Below are 20,896 nucleotides of genomic sequence, written 5' to 3'. Positions count from 1 at the left end.
GCATCTGCGTCGACAACTACAAGTCTACAACAACATCACATCTTCCCCAGGTCAACAAGATCTTCACATCAGCATCTCCGACTAGAATCCTCCTCCGAGTTCGTACCATCTGCGGCAGTCCTCCGAGTCAAGCCATAATGGGGTATCCCAGTCAGCAAAAGCAATCTCCCTTATTCGCCCAATTGTCTGCCAAGAAGTTCCTTATCAGTCGGTTCCCTATGGACGATCCGGACGCACGAGATAGTGAATACTCTTGAAGCTATAGGGTATCGCGTGGCAATCGCATCGAGTAACATTCCTGGACGATCCAATGACCAGCGCACTATACGTTGGCCGCATCTCGGTCCGCAAGGCGTGGAGCATACACATGCTGCAAAATCGGTAGGTTATGTGGATGTAGAGATTGGACAACTCCAGCGCCAAACACCCCCAGATAACACCCGTATAGAAGCAGGCTGCGGCCTTCGTCCACTACTTTTCTCTCTCTCAGTTGTTCAACGCGATTGTTGTCGTACCGTCATAAACCGGGTTCTGTCAACTCTGCAGAGCCGCCCCACTCCCCCAGACAATCGATAATAATAAAGCTCGTATCTGGTCTTACTGAAGCAGCAACGACATTGTTGACAAGCACTACTAAGCCGCCATGGTGACATCTCCACCTCTTAGCCAGGCCACGGGCTATGGAATCATTGTTGGCCTTGGTTTCCTCTTTGCGTAAGATGACAAGGCTATCCATGAGCGGAACAGGCATATACTGATCACGCCCCATAGCTTCGGCATGATGCTTACGACCTTTGTCTTGAAGCGCTATAACAATGAACTTCAGACGAGTGAAGTCTTCAGCACCGCAGGCCGATCCGTCAAGTCTGGTCTGGTCGCCTCTGCAGTGGTCTCCTCCTGGACGTGGGCTGCGACTCTGCTCCAATCTTCCTCCATCGCCTATCAATATGGCGTGAGTGGACCTTTTTGGTACGCGTCTGGTGCGACTGTGCAAATCATCCTTTTCGCAACGATTGCCATTGAACTGAAGCGGAAAGCTCCCAATGCTCATACATTCCTGGAAGCCATCCGAGCCAGATATGGACCGGTCACACACGGCGTGTACATCACGTTTGGCGTCATGACCAATATCCTGGTAACAGCTATGCTCTTGACAGGAGGGTCCGCGGTAGCGACTTCCCTCTGCGGCGTACCCACAGCTGCCGGATGCTTTCTGCTACCTGTCGGAGTGGTGCTATATACCATGTTCGGTGGCATCAAAGCTACCTTCCTGACCGATTGGGTGCATACTGTTGTGATCCTGGTCATTATTCTCACCTTCGCCTTCACTGCCTACGCGACTGGAGACCATCTTGGCAGCCCGGGGGCTGTATACGATCTTCTGGTTGCTGCAACAGAGCGTCATCCCGTCGAGGGAAATGCTGGAGGCTCATATCTGACCATGCGATCTAAGGAGGGAGTCATTTTCTTCGTGATCAACATTGTGGGAAACTTTGGTAAGCAGCACTTTGAATGGTTGCTGTGTTCTTGCTGACACTCGTACCAGGCACCGTGTTCATGGATAATGGGTACTACAACAAAGCTATTGCAGCCTCTCCTGTGCATGCCCTTCCAGGTTATATTGCCGGCGGTCTTTCCTGGTTCGCAATTCCATGGCTAGCGGCCACGACAATGGGCCTAGCGGCTATCGCTCTCGAGAACAACCCAGTTTTTCCGACCTATCCCAATCGGATGAGTGCAGCAGATGTCAGTGCTGGTCTAGTACTTCCAAATGCAGCGGTTGCCCTGCTCGGATCTGGTGGCGCAGCAGGAACGCTTTTGCTCATTTTCATGGCTGTTACGTCAGCTATGTCTGCGGAATTGATCGCAGTCAGCTCAATCTGGACCTACGATATCTACAAGACTTACATCAACCCTAACGCAAGTGGGAAGAGGCTGATCTATATGTCTCACGCAAGTTGTGTCGTCTACGCACTATGCATGGCAGCTTTTTCCACGGGATTACATTATGCAGGCATATCGATGGGTTACCTCTACCTCCTGATGGGAGTCATCATCAGTGGTGCCGTGCTGCCGAGCACCTTGACCCTCCTGTGGAGTGGTCAGAGTTGGGCGGCAGCCACATTTTCACCTCCACTGGCCCTCTGCTGCTCTGTGACTGGATGGCTGGTGCAGTCGAAGGTTCAATACGGCGATTTGAGTGTCACTTCCACCGGATCCAACTACCCGATGCTGGTGGGCAACGTCGTGTCTCTCCTGGCACCAGCTATCTTCATCCCGATTCTGTCACTGGTCTTCAGAACACCTGCCTATGACTGGATCAGTATGTCGCAGATCAGGAAAGGCGACGACCATGACCTAGCTGCCGCTGCAAATATTGATCTTGAGATGGTTCCAGGCGAGCGACGCAAGCGGGCCGAAGACGAAGCAGCGGAACAGTCGAAACTGATGCGAGCGAGCAAGACTGCTCGATGGCTGACTGTCTTCATGACTCTGTCATTTCTGGTACTCTGGCCGATGCCCATGTACGGCAGTGCGTACATTTTCTCGAAGAAGTTCTTCACAGGCTGGGTTGTTGTTGGAATCCTGTGGCTGTTCTGCAGCTCTTTCTGTGTTGGCCTCTATCCTCTCTGGGAGGGTCGTAAGACGTGCGCGAGAACTACCAAAGCTATCTTCAGGGATATCACTGGCCGAGGCAAACCGCACGTTCATCATGGACGACCTGTTTTGACGGAAGAGGAAATATCTGACACTCAGGCCGAGAAGAAGAAGAGCACCACACCGCCACAGGTTGAACTTGAGCACTGATTGTATGTTGGTTGGATGTGTGTCAATCTTGAACGGCCTGACAGAAGAATCTGAGAAGATGGTATGGTACCTTATGTAGCGTCAGTATACCTCACACCGCGATCTCTCGAAAAGCGACGTCCTTGACCTGGCCACTCCCATATGACCATATGAGAGGGAAGCGTCTCACAGCCAAGCGGCCAAAAACTAGTTAGACCATGAAAAGAACAGATTAATTAGGTAGCCTTGCAAGTAAGTGTGGGCGTAAGAAACAAACGTCTACGGTACCTCATGTAGGTAGGTAGGTACCTTATGCTGGGAGGTAGCTGTGTCGGATTTACTTCGGTAAGAAGCTCCGTCGACCTGCGTCACGTACCTCCTACCTCCTAGGAAATTAGGCCAGAACATTGCATGCCTCACATAGTTGACTCTCGACTGGATGCCACAACGCTCACGATAGCACAGTGCCCGACGGCATCAGGACGAATCTGCCATCATGGGTGACCTGCACAACACGCCCATAGTCATCGACAATGGTAGCGGCACCATTCGCGCTGGTTATGCGGGCGCCGACGCGCCGGCCTGCTACTTTCCTTCCTTTGTAGGGAGACCAAAGCATCTACGAGTGCTGGCGGGAGGACTAGAAGGAGACGTCTTCATTGGGAATCGCGCACAAGAGTTGCGAGGACTGCTCAAGATCCGCTATCCCCTGGAGCATGGCATCGTCACGGACTGGGACGACATGGAGAAGATCTGGCAGCACATATACACCGACGAGCTGAAAACGCTGAGTGAAGAGGTATGTTGACACTGAGGTCAGTGGGCGCAAAGGCCTCCCCACGGATCGTCATGCTGACTCTACGCGTAGCACCCTGTGCTGCTCACTGAAGCACCCCTCAATCCACGCGCGAATCGAGATACAGCAGCGCAGATACTGTTCGAGACGTTCAATGTACCTGCCTTGTACACGTCTATACAGGCCGTGCTCTCCTTGTATGCCTCGGGCCGAACCACGGGTATTGTGCTGGATGCCGGAGATGGTGTCTCGCATGCTGTACCAGTCTATGAGGGGTTTGCGATTCCCAACAGCATTCGAAGGATAGACGTGGCAGGGAGAGATGTCACTGAAGAGCTGCAACGATTGCTGCGGAAGAGCGGCAACGTATTTCACACAAGCGCCGAGAAGGAGATTGTCAAATCGATCAAGGAGAAGGTGTCATATGTTGCGCTCGACCCCAGGAAGGAGGAGAAGGAATGGATGAACGCCAGCAGTCGAGGCGGAGAGAGCAAAGCTGTAGAATACGTGCTGCCAGATGGCAAGAAGCTCAAGATTGGCCCAGAGCGATTCCGAGCAGCAGAGATTCTGTTTGAGCCAGAGTTGATTGGCCTTGAGTGGCCGGGTTTGCATCAAATCGTGGTCGATTCCATCAATCGAACAGACATGGATCTTCGCAAGGCACTATTCGGAAACATTGTCCTGTCAGGGGGCTCGACGATGATCAAAGGCTTCGGCGACAGGCTGCTGCACGAGGTCCAGAGGCTGGCTGTGAAGGACATGCGAATCAAGATCTTCGCACCACCTGAGCGGCTGTATAGCACATGGATAGGAGGTAGCATCCTAGCTGGATTGAGCACGTTCAGGAAGATGTATGTGACGATTGATGATTGGCATGAGAGTAAGTCAAATTATCCCAACTCAGATCGACATTGGAAAACTTTCGCTAACGACTTGCAGACCCGGACATTATCCACCAAAAGTTCGCTTGAAATTGCATATGATACCCCGGCGAGAGCCTCACATGTTCTATTCAATGCAACGCTACCCTGTTCTCCACGATCACAATGGCAGACGACGGTCCCCAAACCATTTCTCGTCGAGCATCACCGCTCTACTTACTGATGACGACTCGCTTCACAAGCTGTGGCGACACTGCTTGGGTACCTCGTGTCCGTTTCCGATTAGTCCGTCTCTTGCACCAGTGGAAGAGCGTGCTCGTCATATTGGATGATGGAGGGAGACTACGAAGAGCATGCAATGGTCCAGACGCGAGATCACTATGCAAAGGTCATCTCTTACTTAATAACCATCACGTAGTCACGTACTACTAGGTAGCGTTGCGGGTTAGTCTCAGGTACCGTGGTGGAAGATCGTCGACGTTCACCGCATACACGCTAAGGATTGGAAGTGCGGGGACGCGAGCGGAGGCGGCAAGAAGGATGGCTGAACGTAGTAAACGGTACCAGCAATGACCATCGAGAGAGTTTCCTCAGCGGAGTCAGCTTGGAGAGACGACGAAGGCACGAGAACTTTGAGAAGTACACCTACCTACCTGTACATGACATGTAGGCATATGGCCGTGGTGCGTGAACCTGTAGGAGTGATTCCCTACCTTGGTAAATTGTCCACGCCTCCGGACAATTGAAGAACATACCACGTGTTCGCGGCTTGTAAACTTGGAAGTTCTTGGGCCAGAGCAAATCACGCGATCGTGCTCGGCCTTACGACGCGCGCGCGTACAGTCACAATAATGTCGTCAAGCGAGCCCCAAACGGGAAACATCGTGAGAATTCTGGGGGTAATATAAATATGGATCGAAACCAGTAGCACATTTTCTGGGGGTAATAGAATCTTCGGGCCGTGTGCCGAGACTCCCGATTTTCAGTCAAGCCGACGCTTGTGCGGACACATGACTTGACCCGTGCGGGAGGCGTAGACTGTTTTGACTGCGTGACCCGGACATGTCGCAGTCGTCGAGACTCTTCGCCGTGGTCGTCGACGAGCGAAAGCAAGCCCATGATGGTGCTATCGCAGTGCAAACACTTGGAAATGGATCGGATGGCACGTCTGCAGCAAAGACCGTGGCGATTGCAAATGTCAAGCGGCGGCGAACAATTTCTGAAAAACTTCTTCACGGGGATGACAGCAATTGACGCACTAGCGGCTCCCAGGCCGATCGACGCCACACGATCGCTTAACGTCGGTGCGCAGGAACCTCATGTCAGCGTGCGGTGGTACTCCTCAGAGAATTTTGCAATCTAGCGCATATTGTTGTCGTTAACTGCAAAGCGTCGTTTGAGGCCAAGCACATGGCTGACCGCGTGATGACCTTTGTTTCGATGACTGGCAAAAACAGATTCTGCGAGATGAGCAAGAATTTTCCTTTGTGCTGACTATTGCCTATATTATGAGACCATATAGAAGGCAAGTGCGACTCGCTCACCTCCTTTCTCTTCACTCACACAACACACAACCACCAAACATCAACACTACCACACCACACCACACTCTCACACCCATTGTCTTCAAACCCATACCACAGACAACACACTACCAATCACACATCCACACCATCAAGATGCCCTCTCGTCAACTCAGCGTCACCGAGCCACACCCATCTGTTCCTCGATCAGGGGGATACATTGGAGGTGGCCGAGGCGGAGCCGGCAACTACCAGAAATACAAGGCCGGAGAGCTCACCACCGGTGCATCTGCCACTGGACCAGCTTCGCTCATCTCTCTGTCACGCCCAAGCAACACCAAGAGAACCGTGGGCGCTGGCCGTGGTGGAGCTGGCAACATGGTCACCGCGACTGAGCAGTCCATGTTTCAATTCGACGAGGAGATGCTCAAGACCCGAGAGGCCCCGGTCACCCCAATCTACCGCATCGGACGTGGTGGAGCTGGCAACATGTTTCCGGAAGTCAAGGCCGCATCGGCATCCTCTCGCAAGAACTCTTCCTCGTCGACTGAGAGCGGCAGCGAGAGACCCGCAAACTTGAGGAGAGAGTCTGGTGGCATGTTCTCATCCATCTTCACCCGACGTTCAGCATAGAGTGCTGTCCTCCGGCTATGTTTCCCTCATCTCGATCCATTCCGATCTGGTTGGAGCAGAAGTGCCATTGATGAGCGATGAAACATCTCCTGGTTTCGAAATCACTTCTATTACGAACTTACGACATCATACGCATGATTAAAAAGCGAAGGCGCTGGGGCAACTTTCTCTCAGCAGCACACAACATGAGACATGGTCGGCGTACCATTTTGGGTCGTGGCTTCTTCAGCTGCCCGACATGCATGGTTCCGGCACAAGAAGCATTGTGGAGTTCCCATGGTATGCATCCCATAGCCCGGGAGGAAAAAAAGTTTTGGTTTAGCTTTAAAAGTTGTTTTGTATCTCTACAACCGGCGAGGATTCGATGATACCCTTTCTCGCGCCGAGGGCGCCTGCTACGGCATCAATGCGAAGTGCATTTGGAGGTGATAGGAGGATAATATGATGTATACTATATGTTAATAACACATTGAGTGATTCTGAAATCTCTTTTGCATTTCGTTGGCCACGTTTTCTCTTTTTACTTCCACCACACGAGTTCGCGCTATGCTAAGGTCTCTAAAGAGTAAGCAATCTACTTACCTTGTGCATGAATTACTAGGGCTGTCCAGCAGTTCAGTAGGGTCGCGAGGCGTGCCTGAGAAGAGGTAAGAATGTATGTCTTCTCTCAGCCGCTCATATACACGGTCGCGAATGGCTTATCCAATCGATCAATCAATCAATCAATCAATCAATCAATCAATCATCCGCAAGACCTGCAATGTCGTGAGGGGAGCTCCCGCCTGTAACGACGGGAGCCGTCGTGAAGAAGTGCATGCTATTGGATCTTGAATGGGGAAGAGCGGGACATTCTCGGCTCTTCCCTCTGCTTGGGCTTGGCGTTTCTGTATCATCCTCTCTCCACTCCACTCCTTTCACCTGACACGGTCAAGGTCATCATATACGTCTTGACACGCCCTTTGCTCGTTGTTGATTAAATCCAGCCATCTCTAGTAGGTTTATTGGCATCGTCCCTTTCATCAAAGTCTGCGATTGCATCACATGCATTCCTCCTCACGCGTACCTCGATTCTCCCCTGAGCGCCTTTGAAGGTCCTCTCAGGACTCGCATATACGTTCAGATCAAGAGCTGGAGACGTCGGGAGTAGAGCGCGGAAGAAGCTGGAGCGTGAGATGACTCTCGCACGCTGGAATGAGTGGGAGGTGAAATAGATTGGGGCACGGCATTGGATATGGGAGGATAGACGTGCTCGCTGTTGGCCCCTCTTAGTATCACAAGTGCTTACAATGGCAGTGGAATAGGTCTCATGGAGGCGGATAGGACAGTGCGGTGGCAATCTAGGAGGTCCATGAGCCTTGGTATAGGCTCATTCATTGGGGTGACACCGCTTGTACGGTCCTATAATAGCAGCGGAACAGACGACGATATGCAGCGTAAGGATGTTACAACGATTGCATAGGTAATTTTCAAGGAGACAAGACTCCTCGAGTATGCTATATGCTTAATCATAATCTCGTGGAACCTGCACTATGCGGTTGTGCTAATGAGTGCAGAGCTTCTCTGTCGATGATATAAGATACTCCTGCTGGTCGATGGGAAACGTGTCAGGCTCGAGGGCAGCTAGACTCTCGAGCGTCTTGCAGTGGTGGGGGCAACTGGCATTTGGAGTTCACTCCCAGGAGGAACGGGCCCTGCTTTCAGTGAGCTTGAATTACATCCTGACGAATGAGAACCTCACTGATGGTTAATGTGACATGCTTTCAGTCCAGAGTTGTCAATGTAGGATTCTGCATTCGTTGGAATACCCGGCTGGTGTGTACAAATGCACATCAACCAGCGTGATACGGCACTCCAAGGCCCAACAGCAGGCTGCTTCACTTCCGGGTCTACAACGTGCATAGCCTGAGAGGTCTCTCGCGCGCTCTGATGTTCATGTCATACAGCAAACGGGCACGTTTGCGCTGATCCATGTCGAGTTGAACAACCCCGACGGCACGTCTTTTATGACGCGTCGAATATCTACCATCGACGCAGGTTGCCATTACGACTATCGAGCCCGACGGTCGCGAACCTCTTCGCGGCATCACCCATGTCACCTTTGTAGCGCGGCACTAGCGTGCGGTAGCGTCACAACAAACACTTCAGGCCTGGCTGCCTGGGGACGGCTGCCTGCATCGGCTGTTCTCCATCGACTGCTACACCTCGACCAGGAAAACAACACCTATATCTGCAGACAACCATTTTGGCAACATGGCCCTTCTCGTGAGCGATCCAGACGTGTTCGAGCAGATTGTGCATCACATCTTCCTGCCGCCACAACTACCGCAAGAGAGGAGCCATGCTTGCATCGACGCCGCGATCTTCCGCGTCACCTCCGCCGCCCTGGCCGAGTTCGAAATGAGCCTTCAAACGCAGGATTCTATGAGACCGGCCGTCTCCAGAGCTCGCACTACGCTCATGGCCGCGATCGATTGTCACAGCTCCACCGATGGAGGCATTAGCGAGTTTGTGCTGCGTGATCGGATGGAGCGCCTGGAAGTCGGCGGAACGATTATACTGCAGATTCGCGCTCAGAACGCTGGCCTGATCTTCACCAGGCAGCCCCAGTGCGTTCGTTTCGAGGTGTTCGAGCTGGCGCCTCAGAATCAGGAGGTAATTGCCGCAAAAGGCCGTCTTATCCGACAGTTTCCTGGGTTTGCGCTTGATGTTCCATCTACGACCTACGACGATGCCTATTTCCGTGCAACTCTGGCGCAGACCCTCGCTACTATGAGCGGTCAGTCTGCTCCCGGTGTTCAACCTCAAATTCTCAAGGCTGGCAGATTTGTTGACGAGGAGCGTGACACGACACATCCAGCCATGGTCACGGAATTTCTAATGGGGTTTCTGATGGCCCATGGCCGTGCCGTTGACAGCATCATCACGGTCACCAAGAACACTCGCGACGATGTCTTGTTCAAAGAGAGCGAGATGCCGTGGAGGCGATCGCCGGCGTACTTGTTGATCCGAGTTTCCTTGCACCTGTTATTCACCCGCCACTTAAAAGGAAGCGACACATTGTACAAAGCATTCATGGCTTTCTTCATGGCAAAATTGTTGCAAAACGCACAACGCCTGGGCATTTCGACAGACCTCCAGTACGCAATGAGCGCCAAGGTCGCTCGCAGATTGCAGAAGCAGACTAACTCTGGCAAAGGCATGCCGGACCATGTACGTAAACTTCTCCACGATGTCCAGGACGACTGCAGCACCGCCATTTCGAGAGCATGGGTCGACTTGCAGTATCATGAATACAATCCATGTCGAACGCTGTCGAGTCTGGCGCAATTGCAATTCTCCAACGACAGCGTGATCGACTTGCCTCTTCTCGATGACTGGCTTGCCGCTCGTCCCTTTCGACAAAGTACAAACTTGAGCTCTCCGAACCAGTTGTCCTCTGAGCTGCACTTGCACGCGCAGCTGCGTTTTCCCAGTCTCCAGCAGAAGCTCTCGGAGGAATACAGAATCGCGAATTTGCACTCCTTTGAAGATTGGTGCGCCCAGAGCCTGCGAGCTTCCGTCACAGCGCACGATATTGATACAGTATGCCACCAGGTCTATAGCTTGATCGTGAGGTACCATCAGCACGCGACATCACAGTATGAAGCCGCCTCAGGCGCGCCGCCTCGTCCAAATAATCCAGAAGAATCATCGAGCATGATATTAATTATCCTGGAGCTGTGGCAAGCCATGGACAAGCAAGCGGTGGAGAACTGCTCCTTGCTTGCAGAGTACGATCCGCAGATACCGGTCGCATTGTTTCAGAATCTGCTTTTGCCCACGCGTGACCAAATGGTAAGGCTGGAACGCCTGGAAGTGTACCTTCACACTCGGCAGACTCGTGCCCGAGAAAGATTGTCGAGCGATCTGTTCGGCGATGCTAAAGATAATGACTGTTTCGCTGTGCGCTACTTTGAGCAGGATGATGCTATGCAGGCGCTCTTCGAGGACATCACTGCCCGTGGCAGAGAAGGCAGAGAAGCAAAAATCAAGGAGCTCTACGCAAATTACGAGCGGTATGAGAAGCTAGAAAATGAGATCGCGGGCATGGAGTGCAGCTTCTTTACAGTAGAGATCGAGGCAACGTCTCGGATTGGCGTGCAATCACTGCGCCGACATGACGATAGAAGGTGCGAGAAGTGCGCGAAAATTCACGACAGAGACGCAATGAGAATTAGCGTCCATGAGTGGCCATTGCCATCGCGCCAAGAGCAGGCGAAGGCCGTTGTGTTTGAGCTTTGCATACCGCGATGGTATGCAGATTGGCGGGACTGCACAGCTTATTTGCTACAGGACGTTCTCCAGCTCAACAACAAAGGAGCCGACCGCCCTAAGAATCAGTACGCTCTCGATAAGGACCCACACGTTGGGCAGAACTATCACTCTGAAGGACAGCGTATCATACTCTGGACAAAGAACAAGACGCATGTCAAGACTCATCGAAGAACGCGATATGTTTCGACGGCGGTCGAAAAGGACGTATGTGTGGACAATGCCACTTTTTACCAATACCTCGATACTGAGTCCAAGCAGTTCGTGGGACGATACGAGTCGCACAAGAAGGCGGAGGTAGCATGCACGTACCTTTTGCCACAACACACTCGAGAATTGCAACCATTTCTTTTTCGACCAGCGGATGCACCTGATGGCCCTTCACCAAATATGATCATTGCGAGTCAATCGCTGTGCCCATCCGATGGCATGACGGTCGATGAGTTCAAAGAGATGTGTAGTATTCCGGGGGGCACCGCCGTTCAGTGGTACAACATCGCCCTCCAACTCGCTTCCCCGACTGTCGATCTCAAGAAGGAGGAGACAGTATTGGTGTTCCTGCAGTGCATCTATCAAGCCGGCCCGAATCAGGATGAAGGCAGTGCTGGGACGAATGGGGTGTCTCGCGCTTCTCACGCTGTGCTCAACCACACAGACCTCGCACGAACACTCCTTGAATGCCTTGAGGCCTCACTTGAGAAGATCAAAAGAAACTGGGAAAGCATGCACGCGCTGGTGGTGTTCACCGCGATTGCCAGCCGGCTGCTGACGATGAACGCTGAAGTGCAGCTTGACTGCCTGAGTTTCTTGCAGAAGGTTCGTGAGACTGCATTCTTTTGGCTACAAGATGTGCACGAGAGGGCCCAAGCAGCTGAGGATCATGTTGTCCGAACTCAATTCCTGTCGAAAGGCATCGACATCGCCTTGATTTGCGGCATGACTTTTGACGTTGATCGCACTCATTTGACCGGGGTCTTAGCTGAAGACGACAATGTCTGGATCCTGCTTCGGTGTGCCATGGCCATAGCCGAGCGTGCAAAGGCGAAGCAGTCGCTCCTCGGCATCTTAGCCGCACGCTTCAAGCGCGTTCTCTATCGCAGTCACCCCATCATCCGGGGCGCTATCAGCCATACTGGCCTCGATCGAGCTGTAAAGAACGTCTGGTCAGGATACCCAGTTGAAGGTTCCGTATGGCGCGCCTTGGAAGTGGACTACTGGTTGCAGACGACTATATTCGCAAGGTGTAGCACAGAGCCTGCGACAGTCCAGTTCAATCTCCTCACCGGAGAACTATTGGTCGATGGACTCCAGCACAAGACACCGCCCCTTGTATACGAGAGGCACAGCACTTACAAGGCTCTGTTTGGTGATTCATCCGTCGAAGTCATGCCGTCCAAAATCAAACCTGCGAGCTTTGCGACAAAAGGGACGTATGGTGGGTACAGTGTTCATATCGGCATAACCAAGAAGGATCCCCTGATCCGCCGCGATTTAGTTGTCATAGCCGTGGAAGAAGCTACACGGACAGGCGACGCCAGAGTGTTCGAGATTGTCCCGAGTCGACTCCTGCGCGAGTGTTTGCCAGAACGCTTCGTGACCGGCCATGTCCATTGGTACGATACGCAGAGTGGCTCGCTGCAGTTTCGGTCCATCACAGCCCCGTGGGACGCCATGTCCCCTTCTAATTGGACGCTGGTGAGGTCCGACGTTGATACAGGGTGGCATTTGCAACGGGGAGAGACCTACTTACTGGGCTCCCGTTGCCAAACTTCCGTACAAATTGCCCAGGCATTGTCTCCGCTTGTACATTCTTCCAGGATTGAAATCGTTCTTCAGGCCGACCAGAAATCGCTTGAGGTTGAAATACCGACAGCTCGGCTTGGCTTCACGTTGCAGTCAGGACAGGATACTCTACGCTCCAAAGAGTACCGAGGCATGATTGTTGACCGGAATCAGTCTGCTGGGACACTGATCGGGCTGTCCAACAAGCTGCTCCTTCGTCCGTTGAAGAAAGCGAACCGGCTCATCTTGATACCTGATGGAGATGTGTCGTATAAGCGGTGTGCGAATCACGTCAACGTCAACATAGAGCAACAGGAAGCCGATGGTGTCGTTGACATTCATTCCTTTGAGATCGATCTGCGACTCGGCCGCCTTGTTGACAACGGCAGCCTGCAAAGCAAGCTGTTCATCGCTTTTCTGCACGCAGTAACCTCTTTTGCACTGCCTGACCCGCTGACGAAAAGGACTGGCACTGAGCAAGCCTTGTCAGTCCTTCGATCCGCGGCAATGCGTTCGTTTGAGGAGCTTTCAGCCCCTAACATTGATATGCTCATGAAAATTGCTGCACTGAGCCCCGCTCGATTCTACTACCCTCCTGATGCCAAGGTCATGCAGTCTGTCCGTTGGGATGACCAACTCAGCTTCATGGCCCAGCACGGCGACTTCTACAGCGCTGTAGGAGCCATTCTACGGCAAGCCGCCGCGCTTAGAATCTTTTACCCAGGCTCGAATATCTGTATACCATCCCTGACACACATCGAGAAAGACTTGCATCATCGAGACATGATTCGCACCGCAGTCTTCCGGGTAGCCGAATATGGCGCGGAACACTTTACTACTGTGGAAGACGTGAAATACCAGTCTCGAGATCGAGGCCAAGGTTCCCCATCTGCCACAAAGGCATGCGTTATGTCGCGTCTTATTGTCTCCAACTCCGACAAGCTTCATTGGAGATTACCCGAAAAAGGTCATCTCTGGAAACAGGTAATGGATCTGAAGACCCTCTACGGAGCCGCACGACCTTTGCAGGTGGACAGAATGGCGTTCGATGCACGTTTGATGCAGGGGAACAGTAATGAAGTCGCGCCATCTTTGTTGTCCCTACATCGAACACTGGGTAGTCCAGAGACTGATGTCAATCGGCCTGCGCTAATGATGTGGCTCTCAACAATGGCACTGTCGCCAGACGCAGACATGGCTTTGTTGCAGGTGGTGGCAATGTTTCTCACAGCGCAATCATTGCGAGCTGTGGTTCCGCCCGCAGCGAAGTCTTTCTGTCCTGCAGAAGGGCAGGACATAACGTTGGAAGAACTACAGTCAAATATTGCAGATGCAGCCGTTTCCTACAAGCATAGTCCGGACGCCAAAACACAATTTTTGCGGGCACCATATGGAAATCGTCTGGAGACCAACGCTGAACACCGCGCTCGATGTGAACCAAAGTACAATCGTCAAGTTCTGTCTATTTCGAAGGACCTTGCTCGGGGCTTCCACAGGCAGTGGGTCTCTGATCGTGCTAAAGATGTCTCGTTACCGGAGGCAGCGACCAAGTCCCCTGTCGACGATTATATCGATTGTGCGAAGATGATGGAAGGTGTGAACGGTATGCTCGAGATGCGCCGGAACAACCAAGCTCTGCAACGATATCTTGATGACTTGCAAGTCGCCGTGTCCAGCCTATCGAGCCAACCCATTTCAGTGCCGAATATGGCTATTTCCCACGGGCTTAGAGCACCGTCAATACCAGGACACGCCACTGTTGAGCATGTCTTTGCCGACTTCGTGCCGCAGGCATTGCGAGACGACAGGTTCCCCAGGCTCGCAACACAGACGTACACTTCTAAGACGGGTGCCACGTCTGAAGATGCATGTCCCAATCTGAGAGCTGTAGTAAATGTTCTGGAGGAAGAGACCGCCAACCAGGAGTTGTTCAAGAAGACCTACGTGGAGGGCCTTCGTGGCAGTATGAACGCTCTACAATTGAAGCGTCGTATCGACGATATTGTACAACCCACCTTGGCTGAGCTCAATGAGCACCTTTCACGTTGCGAGGAGTTCTTGAAGCTCATTTTCGCGAATTTGGTCACTGCGTCACGAACTCAGCTGGAGAAGCAATCTGGAGGCCGCGAAGATCTTCACTGGCCTCGACCATCTCCATCTCTCTTTCTTGCGCAGCTGAACCGTGATCGATGGCAGGCGCTCCCCAGCCAGTGGAAGAAGCCGATTGTCCAATATGGCATAGCGATTACCGCCGTGCAGCGAGCAGAACGGCTTCTCAACGCTGAAGCCTCGAAAAACTTGGACGATATGCAACGCGAACTCTCCGAGGTTGGACATACCAACTGGGACCCCCTCGCCCAGCCAGAGACTCTGCTGCTTGAGGTTGAAGGAGCCATCATGGTGCGAGATGTTCAGGAGGACATTGCCAGGGAGATGAGGAGTCCCAGCAGCAGGGGTAATCAGGTCGTCCAACTGAATATGGGAGAGGGCAAATCATCTGTCATCGTTCCAATGGTGGCTGCAGCTCTGGGGAATGGCAAGCAATTGGTTCGTGTGATTGTTGCGAAACCACAGTCCAAGCAAATGGCACAGATGCTCGTTTCGAAGCTGGGCGGTTTGGTGAATCGGCGCATTTACTTTATGCCATACTCTCGCGCATTGAGACTCACAAGATCATCTGCTGAGGCCATCGATGAGCTATGCCGAGAGTGCATGAAGATGGGCGGTATTCTCCTTCTCCAACCTGAGCACATCCTTTCTTTCAAACTGACCGGCCCCGAGAGCGTTCTAGCTGGCAACAAAGACGCCGGCGCGAGTTTTCTTCGAACGCAGGAACTCTTCGATAAATTCTCCCGGGACATCGTGGATGAGAGTGACGAAAATTTCAATGTCAAATTTGAACTTGTCTATACGCTGGGCATTCGGAGACAGGTTGACTTCGCTCCCGCCCGTTGGGGTTTTGTCCAACACTTTCTAGCGCTGGTCAAAGTGCATGCTCAAGCATTGGCTGAGCAGGATGCAAAGACCATGGAGTTCAATACTCGCGGTGAAGGAGGCTTCCCGCGAATACGCATACTGCAGGAAGAGGTTGCCCGGGAGCTCGTGTATCGCATTGCAAAGGATGTGACAGAATTCGGCTTGCTAGGGCTGCCTACCTCGTCACAATCAGATACAGTTCGAGCCAGCTTGTTCAAGTACATCACGACACCCGATCTGACCCCTGAACAAACAGCCGCGGTCGAGACATCGGCATTCTGGACTGCGAACACGAAGCAGGCACTTCTCCTCACTCGTGGTTTACTAGCTGGTGGAATCTTGCAGTTCATTTTCTGTCTCAAGAGATGGCGAGTGACCTACGGTCTGACCACTCGAAGTCCCGCAACAAGGCTTGCAGTGCCCTACCGCGCAAAGGACAGCCCCTCGCCGCGTTCCGAGTTCAGTCATCCGGATGTTGTGATTCTGCTGACCTCGCTGTCATACTACTACGGTGGCCTACCAGATGAGGACTTATTCACTGCACTCGGTCACCTGATGACGTGCGATCAAGCCGATGCGGAGTACCTGACATGGCTATGGGATGTCGACGTACCAGTGGAGTATCGACATCTCGCCGGCATCAATATCAAGGATCGCGTGCATTGTATTACGAAGGTCTTCCCGCATCTTCGCTACTCGAAGGGTGCTATCGACTACTGGCTCAGCCACGTTGTCTTCCCAAGAGAGATGAAAGAATATCCACACAAGCTCTCTGCCTCTGGTTGCGATCTAGGAAGGCTAAAGACGCTTCCCACTACTTGCTTTTCCGGAACGAACGACAGTCGCGCTCTGCTTCCGCTGGACGTGCGTCAGATCGACATACCAGAGCAAATGCATACCAATGCGCTTGTCCTCGAATATCTCCTGCGATTTGAAAACACAGTCGCGCTTATGCCCAGCACTGCCGACGCCTCGGCTACAGATGCGGAGCAATTGCTGGATATGGTCATGAATCTGAGACCAGTGCCCCAGGTCATTCTTGATGTGGGTGCTTTCGTGCTGGAGCTCGACAACAAAAGCGTGGCTGCATCTTGGCTCGCAAAGTATCATGCGAACGACAAGAGCGCTGCGGTGTTCTGCAACGACCAGGATGAACTGTCGGTGATTGATCGCACAGGTCGAATAGAGTTATTGCAGACGTCTTCGTACAAGGAGAGAATGGACATGTGTATTGTCTACCTAGACGAAGCGCACACTCGTGGCATTGATCTCAAGCTGCCAGTGCATTGGCGAGCTGCGTGCACGCTCGGAGCTAACTTGAGCAAGGATCGGCTGGTCCAGGCTTGCATGCGGATGAGGAAGCTCGGAAAGGGGCAGACGATTGTCTTCTGTGTGCCTAACGAGATCAAAGAGTCGATATTACGCGATCGCGCAGACAACGAGACCAACGTGGAGATCACGACCGCCTCTGTGGTCCGATGGGTGATTTTGCAGACTTGGACGGAGATCAAACACTCAATGGCTCTGTGGGTTGCGCAAAACCATCGATTCAACATCCAAAAAGAGCTGTGGGACAAGAACACTGTTGATGGTCATTACCAGTTGAATGAGACGAGCGCACGGGAGTTCCGCGAAGAAGAAGCTCGAACTCTGGACTTCCGCTATCGCCCCAAACCGAGCAAAAAGGCACCGTTGGAGATTCTGGCGAAGGATACCAAGCATCGCTCGCGTGCCATCATTGCACGATGTGAGCTGTATGGCATGCTCTCCTTCAATGCGCGTAAGCTTACGGAGGAGCAAGAGCGAGAGCTCTCGCCAGAATGTGACGTGGATGCGGAGCGTGTGGTCCAGAAGCCACCGGCGGCACAGGCAGCCCAAAACCACCTTCATCGAGACATTTTGTCATTTGTCATGACAGGTGAAGCCAAGCAGCACTCCTCGGCCTACGGTCCAGCGTTTCATACGTTGTCAAACACAAGTCCTGCTTTGCACTTCGACGTCACGCAATTCCAAGATCAACGCATGCTCGTATCCACGGATTTCTCTCGCACCATTCTCGATTCCGGAAAAGGAGCCCTCCACGACTCCTATCAACGCTCTGTCCAGTGGGTTCTGACCGGACTGGGCAAGAGCGATTCCACCGCCGAATACATCATCATCATTTCTCCGTACGAAGCCCAGCATCTCGTAGCGAGAGGCGCCCTTCTCCACTCGCGCGCTGCTCTCCATCTCTATCGTCCCCGCTACAACATCCGCTATCGTCCAATGGAGAAACTCGACTTTTACCAGATTTCCTCTCCAGCTCTCACCGTCCACGTACCTCTGAGCTTGTCCGTTCAGTTGGGCGTTTTTGCTGGCCAACTCTATTGGAATTCCTACGCTGAGTATGTGGCTACCACCCGCTTTCTCGGTTTGCTCTCGAAGCCGGCTGAGCAGGGCCAGGAGGTTACGATGGATGGATTTATTCGAAACAATGAGGTTGGTCTTGGCTCGAGTCCTGTCAATTTCTTGAAAGTGTTTCTTTCCAAGATTCGACGTGGGGGAGATGATATTTCGAAAAGTCATATGGGGATGCTGTTGGACGGGAAAGTGTTTCGGTCTGGGGATTTTGAGTGATGGCACGTCACATCCTCGAAGGGTATAGGGTAGTGGAATGGATACCTTAAGTGCGATTGAGCATGAGTCGGACGAAAAGATGAGAGGATGGAATTGTAGATAAACACACCGTGTGGGAGTATTGGACGTGTTTTGTTTCGAGTAGGTAGTTTTCAATTCTGTCATACCAAGTCCACCCCATCCCAAAGCTCATATTCATTTTGCCCCTGTGCGCCCTCTCCCCCTCACTTCACATGAGCCAACTGATCCCTCAACGTCGCCTCCAACCCATCAAATCCCTCCACCCGACCATATCTCCTCAACAACTCCTTTCCCCTATTCGTATCCACCACACTCAAATCCCTCGACTCCTGCCCCTCTGCCGCTTTCTCCGCATACTTCCTCTCGGGATCAATCCGATGCAACGTATCCACCAACGACGAGAAATTGTACGGCTCCGCGAATGCGAGAATTCTCTCTCCCGTCACGTCCCGCTCGAGCAGGGCTGCGAGATGCAAAAGCGCTACGTCGCGTGCGTGTACCATGTGTTGTGGTGGCAGGGCTAGGAGAGATCGCGCCGTGGCGGCGTCGCCGTTGTAGAGGGCGTTGATCCAGCCGGCTGTGGAGCCGGAGCCGAAGAGGATGGGGCCGAGGACGAGGTTGGGGTTTACTATTTTTATTTTTTGAAGTCAGTTACGGGATGGATGGGAGGGGAAGTCTTTTTGAATTTTTAGGTCTGAATGGGAAGAATGAATGGGATTCATCATACCAGCATTGAAGACGAAATGGGGATTGTTTTCTTTCATGAAATTCCAACCTGCGCGCTCGGACTCGGCTTTGGATGCACCGTAGACGTGAAAGGGCCAGCTGAGGTCTTCTCGGTCGGCGTGGGGGTCTTTGACCAAGTTCATGTCTTCTTCGTTCCAACAGTCGGTATTCACGTGGAATGCCACATTGGGCCGCGGGTGCGCAGTGGCGATGGAAGATGAAGTGTAGACTACTCGCTTGACGGTGGGAGTTTGCGCAGCTGCTTTCAAGGCATTGATTACACCTGCGACGGCGTTCCCGACTACGACTGCGGGATCAGGAGAGAAGCTGACCTATAATATGAAATATGGAGGGTCAGCAATGTGTATTTCTCGTTTTCTTTCCCTCTCTCCGATGAGATGGAGCTGAGTTCAGAATGTCTTTTAAAGAGCGGTTGGATAATTTCATTCTTTTACTGACATCTGAAGCCACATGAGCTACTCCTGATACACCGGACATGGCTTCGTCAAAGGCATGGTCTGCCACCATGTCCGGTACTACTACGCCTTCCACTGTACTGTCCGGGTGGCGCTTTCGTAAAGCATCGAGTGCGAGGTTGAGTTTCACTTCGTCGCGAGCGGTTCCTCGTACGCCATAGCCGTGTTCGAGGAGTTGATCGGCAACATGGGAGGCGACGAATCCGTTCACTTGTGCGGCATGAGTGATTAGAAATGATCCATGAGCTGTTTGGATAGTGGTTGACTGACCTCCTGTTACCAGTACCATCGAGCCTGTGGGAAGGGCTTTGGGAGAAGACATTGATGCGGTGAGTTGGTGTCGGGTTGGTTGATGTCGGTCGGTGAGTGTCGTGAGTTGAGAGTTGAGAGTGGGAAAGTGAGGGGCGCGTAGTGGACCATACCTTATAGAGCAAACGATGGAAAGAGTGCTTTCGCTTCGGGGCCGACACTAGAACTAAGTAAGTGAGTTGTTTGTCAGCTGGATTGTTCCATTTTGTCTGGAGAGAACGTCCCGGACTCTGGAGAGCCAACGCCTCGGGCTCGTACCGATATGAATCCGGATCAGTGTGTAGATCTACTACCTTAAGGTACCTCCTAGTTGTACCTTGGCATACTGCGATTGATCAGCCTCCTCAGGTACATGTACATGACCACCTACATCTACCTGCTCACTGCTCACTGTTCACTGCTTACCTATTGTTTAACTGCTTACTTCATCACAGCTCGACAATTTGCGTTGGAGGTCACACAACACTGCTGCACGCCTCACAGAAGACGCTGTGTTCGACGCTATACCCTCTCATAGGTCGGACTTTGCAATTGGTATCCTCCGCGTGTCAGCATTCGATTGCTAACCTCCCAACAGCATGTAGATGACCTCATTGTATGTCAGCAGCACGAGGAAGAGGACGAGGAGGAATGGGGCCAACACACCTGATACTGCTTTCTCTGAGAGAGAGTGTGTGTGAGAGAGAGAACCAGCGTGGTTGGCAGCTGCTGAGATACTTATCTTGAAGCTCTCCACCGAAGGCGGGTTCGCGATCGAGGAACAATAGTTTGGTCTTATGTGCCAGACGCAGGCGCGCGAGAGACGAGATTCAGCAGATACTTCTTTCTGGATCGTGAGGACGATGATTCACGATGGGGTGTTTCTAGGTGGATGAATGGAGGAATGGGTGAATAGATGAAATGATGGCTGAATGGATGGATGAATGAATGAATGAATGCGAATGACGAGGACAAAGCTGCTGCTCCCACAACCTCTGCATCACAAGCGTACGGTATAGGTAGTGTAGGGATGATTGTTTCTTTCCAATCATGATCATCACCTTAGTCCCTTCATGGTCT

At 52.4% G+C, this 20,896-nt stretch overlaps 5 protein-coding genes across 5 annotated transcripts; 4 read left to right on the top strand and 1 right to left on the bottom strand.

Annotated features, from left to right (window-relative positions):
• The first annotated feature begins 505 nt into the window (after positions 1–505).
• On the top strand, positions 506–3,021 carry SEPMUDRAFT_148029 (urea active transporter). Its single transcript, XM_016904659.1, has 3 exons — positions 506–714; positions 772–1,496; positions 1,547–3,021. The coding sequence occupies exons 1-3, from the start codon at positions 644–646 to the stop codon at positions 2,806–2,808; spliced, it is 2,058 nt and encodes a 685-aa protein (XP_016762383.1). The 5' UTR covers positions 506–643; the 3' UTR covers positions 2,809–3,021.
• A 241-nt stretch (positions 3,022–3,262) lies between these two features.
• On the top strand, positions 3,263–5,109 carry SEPMUDRAFT_148028 (actin-like protein). Its single transcript, XM_016904658.1, has 3 exons — positions 3,263–3,586; positions 3,656–4,463; positions 4,523–5,109. The coding sequence occupies exons 1-3, from the start codon at positions 3,284–3,286 to the stop codon at positions 4,552–4,554; spliced, it is 1,143 nt and encodes a 380-aa protein (XP_016762382.1). The 5' UTR covers positions 3,263–3,283; the 3' UTR covers positions 4,555–5,109.
• Positions 5,110–6,035: 926 nt separating this feature from the next.
• SEPMUDRAFT_124479 (uncharacterized protein) lies at positions 6,036–7,109 on the top strand. The gene has a single exon (XM_016901915.1). It carries the CDS (start codon positions 6,144–6,146, stop codon positions 6,618–6,620), a length of 477 nt encoding a protein of 158 aa, XP_016762381.1. The 5' UTR covers positions 6,036–6,143; the 3' UTR covers positions 6,621–7,109.
• Positions 7,110–8,870: 1,761 nt separating this feature from the next.
• On the top strand, positions 8,871–18,466 carry SEPMUDRAFT_62451 (uncharacterized protein; the record flags this gene model as incomplete). The annotated part of the gene is made up of 4 exons (XM_016909603.1): positions 8,871–11,980; positions 12,032–13,785; positions 13,840–14,112; positions 14,308–18,466. 4 exons carry the CDS (start codon positions 8,871–8,873, stop codon positions 18,303–18,305), a joined length of 9,135 nt encoding a protein of 3,044 aa, XP_016762380.1. The 3' UTR covers positions 18,306–18,466.
• SEPMUDRAFT_148026 (NAD(P)-binding protein) lies at positions 18,444–20,814 on the bottom strand. Its single transcript, XM_016904657.1, has 8 exons — positions 20,483–20,814; positions 20,243–20,426; positions 20,096–20,162; positions 19,951–20,003; positions 19,799–19,888; positions 19,512–19,738; positions 19,054–19,384; positions 18,444–18,954 (listed from the first exon to the last, which is right to left on the bottom strand). Exons 5-8 carry the CDS (start codon positions 19,848–19,850, stop codon positions 18,530–18,532), a joined length of 1,035 nt encoding a protein of 344 aa, XP_016762379.1. The 5' UTR covers positions 19,851–19,888; positions 19,951–20,003; positions 20,096–20,162; positions 20,243–20,426; positions 20,483–20,814; the 3' UTR covers positions 18,444–18,529.
• Between the last annotated feature and the right edge of the window lie 82 nt (positions 20,815–20,896).

Source organism: Sphaerulina musiva (assembly GCF_000320565.1).
Source record: "Sphaerulina musiva SO2202 unplaced genomic scaffold SEPMUscaffold_3, whole genome shotgun sequence".
NCBI lineage: Eukaryota > Fungi > Ascomycota > Dothideomycetes > Mycosphaerellales > Mycosphaerellaceae > Sphaerulina > Sphaerulina musiva.
Note: the sequence above shows the minus strand (reverse complement) of the source record. Positions and strands in the feature narration are given on the sequence as shown.